At 36.0% G+C, this 12,614-nt stretch overlaps 1 protein-coding gene across 1 annotated transcript in view; it reads left to right on the forward strand.

Annotated features, from left to right (window-relative positions):
* Nucleotides 1–12,614, forward strand: part of LOC107689794 (ras guanyl-releasing protein 3-like) — a 34,400-nt gene that overhangs the window by 8,039 nt on the left and 13,747 nt on the right. The window contains exons 2-4 of the mRNA XM_016487948.1: nt 9,419–9,643; nt 10,240–10,347; nt 10,682–10,739. Of these exons, the coding sequence (XP_016343434.1) occupies nt 9,574–9,643; nt 10,240–10,347; nt 10,682–10,739 (236 nt within the window). The 5' untranslated portion in view covers nt 9,419–9,573. The remainder of the gene's footprint in view (nt 1–9,418; nt 9,644–10,239; nt 10,348–10,681; nt 10,740–12,614) is intronic.

Raw genomic sequence — 12,614 nt, forward strand, 5'->3', positions numbered from 1 at the left:
GGTTCTTACTTGTGAATTCAGTTCACTGGAGACTCGCACTAAACGGTTCATTTGAATCAGTGAGTTGTCGACTCGAGAACAGCTGCAATCGGTTAATTCTAATTCGTGAATGAATCGTTTGGTGAGATTTGCGAACCGATTTAAAAGGTTCATTGAAAAGAATCAGTTCGTTCTTGAATCAGACACCGCTTCTGCATGTCAGAGCACGTGATATATTATAAGGAGTAACGATGTGTTTTATGAAATGTAGTGAAGTAAAAAGTACGATCTTATGCTTTGGAATGTAGTGAAGTAAAAGTAAAAGTTACTCAAAATAAAACTACTCCAGTAAAGTACAGATACTTGAAAAATTTACTGAAGTACAGTAACGGATTAAAACTACTCCGTTACTGTCCACCACCGTGATCCTAACTGTGAGTAATTTTGCCTGTAAATATCGGTAATTGAATGACGCCCTGCTGGGTGGGAAGTCCTATTGTCTCAGAATAAATTCTTCTCACTTTGGTAACCAGAGGGCTCATCCCCTCAAAGAATGGAAGCTGGAAAAATAGGCTCTGAATTTTTGTACGTAGTCATATTAAATATATCTGGCACTCATTTGAATAGAGGGCCTTTGAAACAACAGAGAGAGTTGAGAATTGAGGTTGTCCATTGTTTGAACATGCCGTTAATCTCCCTCGCTGTTCAGGCTGAGAGTTTGATATATTTGCAATTGTTTTGTCGCTCTCATTTGAGATAAGATCAAGGTCATGCTGTTTATTGAAGCTATAGTTACTCTGGCTTGATTATTTTGGGGGAGGCGGAAACCACGTGACGCAGATCCACTGTGTATCTATGACATCCTGTTCAAAAGCCACTGACTGGAAAAAAACAACCTGCCTTTATTTAACCTGCAGTGGTGAGGAGAAAGAAAAAGACAGTAATGATAACACTCCTGACTATTGTCTTTCTCTCATAATCTTTTTCTTCCCCTCACACCCCCTTTTGCACACACAAAAGGACAGATTGGTGGTCACCACCACCCCTCCCGTGAGTGTATTGTGACGTGTTGCCTGTGTGCCGTGCTTCAGTTTACGGTGTGTTTTGGAGTATTTTTAGCCTGGCACAGGGACGCCTGTTACACAGACAGGAAAAAGGCCAGAATAGAAGGAAGTTCATTTGCCTTTTAGACAAACAATCCCTTCATCTGCATCAGTGAACTGTGGGAGAGAGAGAACGAGAATGAATATTTCTCACATTCACTAGTGCCACATGGTGTTCGCAGGCCTTCTTGCTAAATTTCACAATGTTGGGGTCCAGAGATTTAACTCATGATATTCACTGTCTCATTATTACAGAAACCATTCACTTCCCCTTTCTCTCTGCATATATAATGTTAAAAATGTTAATTCTAAAAAAAAAAGATGATATTATAACTTATATATTATAATAAGCCAAAAAAATTATTAAAATATTAGCTGGAAAATATTGTTTTTGTATTAAGTGTGTCTTTTATCAACACACTATAATGTTATGTGTACAAACTACAGAGAAACATTTTCAGTTCAATTCAAATACAATTTTGTAGTGTTTTTAAATAATAACCATTGTTCCAAAGCTGTTTTACAGTAAACTTTGAGAACCCTAAAAATACATTTTTAAAACCTTTATTTGTTTCCTTTCAAATTATCCATTGCTACCCTCAATGGGGTCCCTAGACCCCAGTTTCTAAACCCCAGGTTATCAGGCCAAAAAAAAAAAAAAAGAAAGAAAAGAAAAGTGTTTGCCATAATTTATGCATCTCTAAGAATTTCAGTGAGTAAATGCTGATACAATTTTTCATTTTGGTTGGACAGTTCCTTTAAATGAAACTATAAAACTGTATTCAATAACCCATCTGTCATGTGCTGTAAGATTCCTCCCTTTCATCTAGATTTCTAATCGTGAGGTGAAGCAGTTACTCTCAGGCCAGATGCATCCCAGACTTTAGACTGAGTTATAATTTTTGCACTTTTCAAATGTGTCATGAAATATCTGAGCTCGTCGAGTTCCACATCAAGTCAGATCATCGCCTAGTTTCAACTCTTGGTCTAGATGTCAAAATGAACAACAGACCAGTCTAATTAAATGTAACTTTTAAGTGGGTTAGCAGCATTAGCACCACTCTTTAAAAATGCATGGTGTTGGGGAAGTTTCAGCTCAGTGTGAGGAACAAGCGACAACCACTGCTTTATGAATTATATACATCTTTTGTTCCTCTGGATAATTTACTTTGTTTTATGGCAATTACAGACAGACTCTAGTTCCTGCTCGGTCCCTTGCAGTGTGTGGCAGGATGTTAGCAGCTCTGTTTCACAAAGAAACTTAACCCAAAGTTGTCAAAAGGTTGTTAGTGTTGTTCCTTTTTCAGTTGCACAGATGCTGTACCCTTCAGTGTTGGAGACCTGACTAAATGCAGCAATGATACTACCTTTTCCGTAGAATGAAAGTGGATACACTGGTTTGAAAATATTCTAGTTGTAGCGTTCCTGTAGCTCAAACAGTAGAGCACTGCGCTAGCAACACCAAGGACATGGTTATGTTTGGCTTCAAATGAATTATACCATGCAATGTCAATTTGGATAAAAACATCTTCCAAATGCATACAATCTACAATACAATAAATGTCTAGATTTTTCACTAACAATCTACTTTTTCCAAGTGGCATTGGAGCATGCACACTGTTATACTGTGTCACTGTTTTATTGTCAAATTAAAATTGTACAAGCTGAGGCAATAATCAAGCACGCTATATCTTATATTTGTTGTGTACCACTCTGAAAAGTCCAGTTAATTGAGGTAAATCAGTTTGTTCAAACAGCTGTAAATGTACGACTTCAAATGATTCACTGATTAATTTCCCTGAACAGGAAGTCCTTGTGCAGCATGCCACGTCTTTTGTGTAGCAAATTGTTTTGTGAAATGGTTTTCGTTTTTGACATACGGTTATATAAATATCTTTAAATCCACACAGTTTCTGCCAGATAAATACTGCTGTGGTTGTAAAAATAAATGACTTCATATTGCATCCTTAAATAGCTTCTGCATAGTTAGCAAACATTTTGTTTGGAGTGTAGCTAAAACGCTACTTTGACTGTTGTTTAAAGGGATAGTTCACCCAAAAATGCACTTTCTGTCATCATTTACTTACCCTCATGTTGTTCCAACCCTGTATGACTTAATTTCTTCTGTGGAACCTAAATAAAAGTTATTTTTGTACATCAGTGGAATCTTATCTATCTTATCCATCAGTGGATATCTTCTTTTGTGTTCCACAGAAAAAAGAAAGTCATACAGGTTTAGAACGACATGAAGATGAATAAATGATGACAAAATTATCATTTTTGGGTGAACTATCCGTTTAACTACTTTACATTATGAGTAGCTTGTAGTTTGGGAAGTAAGTTTCAAAGTAGCTTTGTAAACGTTGCTGCTCTTTTCCCTTCATCTAGACAAAACCCTATAAGTGATGTACTGACAGGATGATTAATGGTTCATCATTTGACTGAAAGATGACAATCTCAGAAGTACACAGGTTGGGGCCCTGATCTGATTTAGAACTGCTGGTGGTGTTGTGTTTTGGGTTTGCTAGGTTCATCTGTAGTAAATCAGGCTTTATAGAGCGACTGTCTGAGATAATCGTCTGTTGTCTCTGTGGGCTGAAGCTTTAGATGACTGTTTGATGATGAGGTTGCGGGGAGGTAACTCATTTACTGATTGCAGGTCTCTGGCGTTGTTTGAATGGTTCATTGGATCAAGATGTGTTTGCGTCTTTGTGTTTGTGTTTATGTGCATGAGAGCTTTACTGTCTGTGTGTGTGAATGTTCTTGTGTGTGTGCATCAATGCATGTTCATTTGTTCTTGTTTGTATTAGCAGTGGAAACTCTGAGAAAGCACCAAAATGTGTGAATATTGTGACACAGTCCTCATCACATTGCTGTCTACGAGGTGAGGCAAATCATATTCTTACCGTAGTTCTGTGTTGGTCAGGTCACTAAATGTTTTGTAAGGGCACTCTGTACTTGACAATCAGCCCACAAAAAGGTAGTTCAAAACTTTTTAGGTTTTAAAGCAGTTCAAAATGTAATTACCACAATAATGAGGAGGAAATATACAGATTGAGGTCACATGGCTGAGGTTTTGAGTTCAGCTCCATTTTTTTTTCTTTAAATCAGTGCTCACCAAATAACAGGCAGCAATCCAGATAAATAATTGTTATTTAATTTTCATAATATACTTTGACATTCAAAAATGTGAAGAAAATAAGAAATGTTACTCAAGCCACAGATCAGCATATTAGAATAATTTCTGAAGGATCACGTAACACTGAAGCCTGGAGTAATGGCTTCTGTAAATCCAGCTTTGCCGTCACAGAAAGAAATTACATTTATTAAAATAGGTAGCACTGTAATAACATTTAATTTATAAAATGTCACATTACTGTTTTCTCTGTATTATTAATTAAATAAAAGCAGCCTTGGTGAGCATAAGAGACTTCTCTTAACACATAAAAATTCTTACTGATTTTGTAGACTGCATTTTTCTCCACACAAAACTGCAACACAAAGCAGCATTATGCCACTAAAAGGTGCATTTCAAAGGCAAAAATGTATTTCAACAGGAGTCACAATCACAGGAAACAATAAATCATCTCAAAGATTTAATTTGGTCCAATCGCCAAGTTTGCTTACTGTAACTCACCCAGCGATTGTTAATATTCAAATGAGATACTCTTTGTTGTGATCTATTGCTGCATCTGTTTTTAATGATCCTTTTTGTGTCTTTGTGAAATGTGTGATTTATATACTATTTAGGCTTTATTAATAAAAAAAAAATGGTAGGGTTGCCAACTTGAAAATTTACGATGAATTTTTGGCACTTTCTCCCTTTGATTACTTGTCATTTTTCTCCTGTACTATAAAAATAAATGGTAAAAGGGACAAAAAAAACAGTAAAAATACAATTACTGCTGTTTGTGAAGGAGAAACCTGCAGCGAAATAACTGCAGGTGAAATGGCCCCCATCAGTCTTAAGTCATATAGAAATGTTGATATGCTTGACTTCTGTGGCCTCTCTTGAGGGTCAGCGGGAGGAGTCTGGGTTTTGAACAGCTGCAGTCCGGTTCACTGAGAACCCAATGACTTCATCTCACTACACACACACAGATGTAGAGGGCAGCTGTTTCTCTCTCGCTGCCAGAGACACAGACATCTGCCGCATCTGTCTTTCACCCAGACATTCTGTCCTTCTTGTCCTGCTTTATTTCGCATCATATTTATTATTTTTCTTGCTTGAATATACAATAAGAAATATACAACTTGTCCCAGTGCTGTAATACGAAAGTACTACGACACTATCTTTTTTGTTTTTTCTTTTTCATTTTATTATTATTCATTTTATGTCTCTTCTAGCTCAATTCTCACATGTCATCTTCACTCTCTCTTTCTCACTCTTTCTCTCCCATTTGTATTCATCGTGTCCCCTGTTGGTGTTCTGAGCCCTTCTGTCACTCTGATTGGCTGTGATGATCTGTCATATGGCCGTCTGATGTGCGTTGGTGTTTACAAACAGGCGTGGAGGACAGTGGGATAGTGTCAGTCAGCTGATCGCAGTCTGTCCTGCTAGAAAGGAGTTCTCCTGTCCTCAAACCACAGACGCTTTGGAAGTTACACTTGACCCTTCAGATTTACACCGCTGTCCTTAATGTGAAGATTTAGGGTAAGCGAATGAGGGAAACGTGAGTCTTTGGCTCTTACGTGAGATTTATGAAAAGCATCTTCGATCTGTGCTTACTCTTTATGCTATTGACATCATCATATTCATCACATTCAAGTTCTGAGTCCTTGCGTTTTCTCAATGAGTAATTCTCTCGCTCTCTGTTTTGCTCTGATTTTCGAGAGCTTCTTCAGTGCTCTTGCATTTATGAGAATATTAAATCGTATGAGTATGGTATGGTCTGAGGCAGTTTATTCCAGTTTTGCGCTATTAAAGCACTCCTGCTGTTCTAACCTCACATTTAAAGACAGTATAAAATAGCTTGATGAGTGCAGTATTCTTTCCTGCGTTGATGTGTTTCCTTTTGAAATTAGAAGTTTGGGTGAGGCATATAGGGTGTTTTGTGCCCTTTTTAAAAAAACAAAAAAATGTAGCCAGTATGCTTTAGTTCAGCCATGGTTATGAGCATAATTTGTTACAAGCTAGTAAGAAGCAGGTGGTATTAGGGGGCGGGGCATTCTCATTCTAGAGAATATTTGATTGGATAACAATCTGTGTAGTGCAGGATGAGTCATCAATATTTTGCTCCATTTTCTAGAAAGTGAAAGAACAAGTACATTTTAAAGCATTTATTTGTGATTTTTAGAAGTGTGCTAGCATATGCACTTCCCCTAAATGTTTTGGGTCAGTAATATTGCAAGCTGCATTTGATCAAAGAAACAAAATACAGTAAAAACAGTGATATTGTGAAATATCATTAGAATTTAAAGTTCCTATTTCCTTTTCAATGTATTAAAAATTTAAATTATTCCTGTGATGGCAAAGCTGAATTTTCAGCACCTATTACTCCAGTCCTTACGAAATCATTCTAATATGCTGATTTAGTGCTCAAGAAACATTTATTCTTCTTACAATTATTATTCTTATTATTAATATCTTCTTATTTTTATTATTTACTGTTAAAAGCAGTTGTGTTGTTTAATATTTTTGTGGAAATTATTATCTTTTTTAACAATATAAATATCTTTAATATCCCTTTTGATCAATATAATGTCTCCTTGCTGAATAAATTTATTAATTTCTTTAATTAATAAAAAAAAAAAACTCATAACTTTTGGATGGTAGTGACAAAAAGACATCAATTTTGTATATGCCTTCTCTATGCTGTCAGAGCTGAAAGAGACTGGTTTGTTTGACATTGTTGGAAAGAAAAAAACATTCAACATTTCCAACGAGGTCAAAATCTATTTTAAAAACAGTTCACAGAAACATAAAAAATAATTAATCAGGAAAAAAGTCTTTTAAAATATTGAGTCAGGTTGGCAGCTGAAGAAGGGTATGAGAAAGATTTGACATGCATGTTCTCACAGGAACACAGTGATGCAGCTAGTCTGAAATTTGAGTGTGTAATTTTTTTAATTTATGAAATTTAGGAACTGATGCATAGTATGTAGGAGCTCAATTTTGCTGACATTGTTTAATAGAGATTAATGTTAAACCACTAATATCACATTGCATTTTAGATCGTGCAGGATTTTAAAGAGCTTTGTCATAAACATCTAATATATTTGTCTTCATGTGATGGTTGAGTAACTGATGTGTCTGTTTGTGCTGGTCTGCATGAGGCGAGTCAGGACAGGTTCCAGCTGTCAACACTCAAACTCACAGATGAGAGGGGTGAAAATTAGACCAAGATATTTATAACCACAGCACTGGTCACTTCATCTTTGTGGTCAGGGATCTGTTTTGGGTGCAGGTGTACTTTAAAATGCATTTCATGTGGATCAGGATGGAAATGTCTGATGGTTTTGCAGATATTTTGCACGTCCCGTGTAGATTCTATCATCTGAAGTCATATGCACTTCCCATCACCCCCTCATTCAGTGGGGTCATTTATGACATCATGGGAGGGTGTCTGTCTCCAAGACAACGCTTATGAATTCCGAACAGTTATTGACAATAATGCAGGTACCTCATTTGCCCTTGTATCTCACACATGACTTGACACAGGGACTGTTTTACTTCAAAGATCAGGATGCCGACTGAAGGTCCCACAAGATTAATCTGAGCCTTCTCCCATCACAAGCAGCTGCTTATTGTCTTTGTACATTTGTTGTTGTTGTTATGGCTAGAGTTGATTTCCAGTGTTTGTATTTTGAAGGATAATTTGTTGTTGGTCCTTCAGATTGCACCTTTTCTGATCTTCACCACATTAAAAATAAACCCAAATCTAAAATTAATCTATTAGCTATTTGTGCACAGGAACACACACTTACCCTGCCTGTTTTGATTACATAGATAAAGGATTCAGGAAAAAACACACGTCATCCGGAAAACTGATGTACACATCACAGCATAAGACAGAAATAAAACAAAACAACACAAGAGCAGGAAGATTTAGTGGCAGTGTGAAGGGCTAGTTATCCTTTACGTGTGGACACGTGCACGTTCATAAGCGTTAATGAGGTAAGACACTATTATGTTATGCAAGCTCTAATCAGGCAGTGTACGTCCAGCAGCAGCTGAGTGAGCCAGAATGATGTCATGCCATCTGTGTGGAATCGTGCTGTGTGATGTAGCGTCATGCAAACAGAGCTCCCGCAAGAGACATGAAAAATTGATAGCTGCCATAGGGAGTTCATAGAAGAATAAAGCAGTCAAACAATCTACCTTAACGCAGGTCTGTGCTGATACGGTTTGGAGACCACAGAAATACTTTATGGGTACCATTTATTAATTTTTTTAAAGCACAAATCCAATGTTCTTTTGTTTGTTTGCTTTTTGTGGGATCTATTAAGCATGTTAGATCAACTTTTTTTAAACATGAACTTAACCTAGCATAAATAATAGCTAGTTTTAAAGCCAATTTAGGCATAATTTGTTTAATTGATATGCAAATGATCTTTGTTAAAAGTATTTCATCTTTTCCCAAAAATGTAACTAATTTTTATTACTAAATGCCATTATATTCAGCAATTTTTATGCAAAAAGCATTAAATAAAAAAATTTTGGGAACAATGGGAAGACAATAATCTATCCATTTTCATATTTTAAAGTCATCACAATTCATTTTGATCATTTTTAATGACTGCATTTTTTTATTTACTTAATTTGACTGCATTCATCAAGCTTGAGTATTCAGCCCTTTTACCCAAGTTATGGTAAGACATTATTATTTATTAAATATTTAATTTATGGAAAGTTTATCAATAACAACAAACTCAAACTAGCCAGAGCTTACTTAGTGATAGCTTAATTTATACAAAGTTATTGCATAGTCTTTTTTTTTTAAACCATGGTTTTGAACATTCAGCAAAAATGACTAGCCTCTAATAAAATGAATGGAAAATGAAATAGCTAATTTAGTTTGACCACCTGAGGTTGATGATGAACATTTTTTGAAGGTTAAGCACTTCCGTTCACTGGCCATTTGTTGAAAAAGACTTTTAAAAAGTTTCAGGGCCTATTTTGTGCTGCATTCATCGAAAGTGTGAAAAAGACGAAGACGAATCGGCTGACAAACTGTATAGCAAGAACTATACAATGAACAGCATCAGTTCATTCACTATAAAGCCTCATCAGTTCATTCACTATAAAGTCCCTTGGTGCAAGCATGTGAAAGGCTTCATCAAATATTTCTGTAACTTTTTTTTAATAATTGACAGTGTTTTGCTTGTTTCTGCAGTGAGGCACAGAGTCAACCATTGTTTTGCTGAGCACACTGAGCACATTTAAAGGAGAAGAGAAGTGGAAGAGAGGAGAAAAGAAGAGAGAGAGAGGGTGACCTGCCTAATGGCAGAGAGCTGGATGTCCCAGTGAGGTCAGGGCGGACGGGAGGTCATGGGGTCATTTATGCTGGGGAAAGCTGCTTCTCTGGAGCTACTGCTGGAAGCCTGCATTCGTGCGTTTGGTGAGTGAACACTAAAATGACAATTATAATTTTGTCCGCTATCCATAGTTTATAGGTTTCTAACAGATTCACACACCAATCTCAGACTAGCTCAGTTGCTAGATCTTATGTTTGTACAAATTCATTAATTGATTATAATAATCACCGTAACTGACCACTGTCATTGGTCATGGTTGATCCCATTATGGATTGCTGTGATTGTGTATGATTAATTACCTCTTTTATGCTTAATGATAGTTGCTAATAACTATAAATGATCATACTTAAAATTGCTGGTCATATTGTTTATATTAATTACCGATCAATGTTATTGATCCATGTTATTGATTGTTTACCGATATCCTCCATTAGGTCTTTATGTCTAATTTTTCTCATACTGTATATGTATCATACTGTATCTCATATTATATCTATGTTTTTGAGCTGCTATTCATAAATCTGCAAAATACTAAAAGTGTATAATCCTCCCTTTCTCCATAACTCATTTTTCTTATATTATTATTTTTCATTATGATTATATTGTGGTTATATTATATTATATCTATTTTTTTTAAATATTCCTCCATCTTTCTGTGACCGTCTCTCTTCTGTTATAGATGATGAAGGAGAGCTGCATGAAAATCAGCTTCCCCGAACCCTTCTGCTGATGCATCGCTGGTATGTGTCCTCCACCGAGCTCGCTGGGAAACTTCTGATTATATATCCTGTGCCAGTCTAGTATGAGCATGTGTGGTTTGTGTTTGATGTTTCAGTAGATATCTGTTTTTAAAAATGTTTGATGTTAGATCTCAGTGGATACCAAGTGGCATCTCCAAGAAAATGATGTTAGTCCGAGCTTTTCTCAGAATTAATGCAATTACTTTAACCCTAACAAACTTCGTTTTGTGAAATGTTTTTCTTGAAAGTGTGTTTCTGCTATCTTTCTTCTAAATAAATGGCACTTGAATTAATATGTTGTGTAATGCAATGCCATTCATTCATTGCATATTGTACAGTATGTGCATATGTTTAATGCTCCTTGACTCTCTATCACGTATCGTGACTGTCAGGGAGATGACTGCCAGCGGACACGACTGAAGATCTGCTATTTAATGAGGTAAATAAAAACAGCTTCCATTTAACAAGATAAACAACCCATTTATTCCACATGAGTTTCCTCTTCTGAAGGATTTAAGGTGTTTATTTGCATTGCATGTCGTGAGGGGGCTATTATATAGTGTTATCATTTTATTTTATTCCCCTTCTGTTCTTCCTCTTTTTCTCTGGGGGCTGTGTGTCTGTTGCCTGCGCTCAGAATGAGAAGTGATGATGTCACAAGGACAGGCATCGCTCCTTCAGATCGACGTTTGTCCACAGTGGACATTTAGTGTTTTAGTGCACAGCAAAGAATGATTCAGCGATTCATCCATCTATAATTCACAAAGCATATCTCCTCAGGCAACCTTTGCTTTCTTCTCTATTCACATCTACCTGCCAGTTCCAGATCTATCACTCCACCAAAACCACAGGCTTTTCTTCAGGAGTTCAGGATTTGTTTTGAGAATAAATACAAGACTATATACTAATCTGGGAATCAAAATCTAATTGAACACTTATTTTGTGTTCCAGTCATTTTGAATTTGAGAGGATTTTCTTTTTCCCAAAAATGCTTGTTATTGTTATCACATTGGACTAAACTTACTGACTTTGCTCATCAAAGATCCCGGGCAAAAATGACCAATTTACAAGGTGAATAAGCTCAGATCAGTGAGGCCTACGATCAGTCAGTTCCAAACAGAAATACAAAACCTGTGCTAATAAAAAGAAAACAAACTGATAAAAAGATTGATTTTAAGATTTGGTAATAATGTAGCATAACAAGAAATTCATATGTGATTTTATCGTAGGTTGGTCATTTTTGACTGGGAACACCACAAGTGATTAATAAGGTAAAGGGTTAAAACTGGAAATAAACAGCATTTTAGAATAATAATTTTTTTAAAAATTAAAAAATGCCCTATTTCTAGATGACTAGTCTAGTAAATTTGACCATGACCATGCAAAGTCTTGTAGAGACGTTTAGATTTCCTTCCTTTCATCAAAGCACAAAATTCTCTCTGGATCATGCTAGAGAACATGATCATTGGGTTTCACACAAACTTATGGCGTTCATGCAGCTTGTCATTTAAGCAAAAGGGGAAAAACAAATACTAAGACATTTTGAAATGCATGTTAATTTATCAGTTTTAGTTTAGTTTTGACTATCAAATGTTATGTTAGTATATAATAAATTTAATATGCAATGTAATTAGCTATTTAAATCATTATATTAAGTTTAAAAAATGTGAAATAGTTTTATCCGATTTCATATAAAAAAGAGACACACACACACTTTCACACACACAAAGACACCCACACCTGTGGTTAGTGTAACTTATCAGTAATCAGTGTAAATTGAGGTGTTGTGTAAAAGTTGTCTGATGACCTTTTGACCCCTGCTCTCATTGGTCTCACTAATATGCACAATTACACAATACAAACACCCTTGGGTTGTTGCCTCCTAACTGCATGATGTCACTCTGATGTTTACGTCTCAAAAAAACAGAAAAGCCAGAAAAGAATGTGTTTTTGTGTCTCAGTGCCCTTAGTGAGTCCGGCAGTCAAAAACATCTACATAATTAATGATAAAGGGCATGCATCTGACATAAATACGCTTCATCCGTTCCTTTCTCCAGGGACTTGGTGAGAGTCACCAAAACAAAAACATCACAAAATGAAGGAGGTCAGTATTTTGCAGAACTGCATCCTGTTGGGGGAAAAGTAAACTTGCTTGATTTAAAATGTAGCCTTGATATTTACTGGATATATCCAGTCAGGCTAGATTTGTTGCTGTTTTTCAGGGGGTCCGCAGGAAATCAACTCTGCACGTCTGCTAGAACTACGTACAAAGTATTATTGTAATACCATTGTTTTTTTTTTAAATGTTTTCAGA

The sequence above is a fragment of the Sinocyclocheilus anshuiensis genome, unplaced genomic scaffold (genome assembly GCF_001515605.1).
Source record: "Sinocyclocheilus anshuiensis isolate Anshui unplaced genomic scaffold, SAMN03320099.WGS_v1.1 scaffold918, whole genome shotgun sequence".
In the NCBI taxonomy this organism is placed as follows: domain Eukaryota; kingdom Metazoa; phylum Chordata; class Actinopteri; order Cypriniformes; family Cyprinidae; genus Sinocyclocheilus; species Sinocyclocheilus anshuiensis.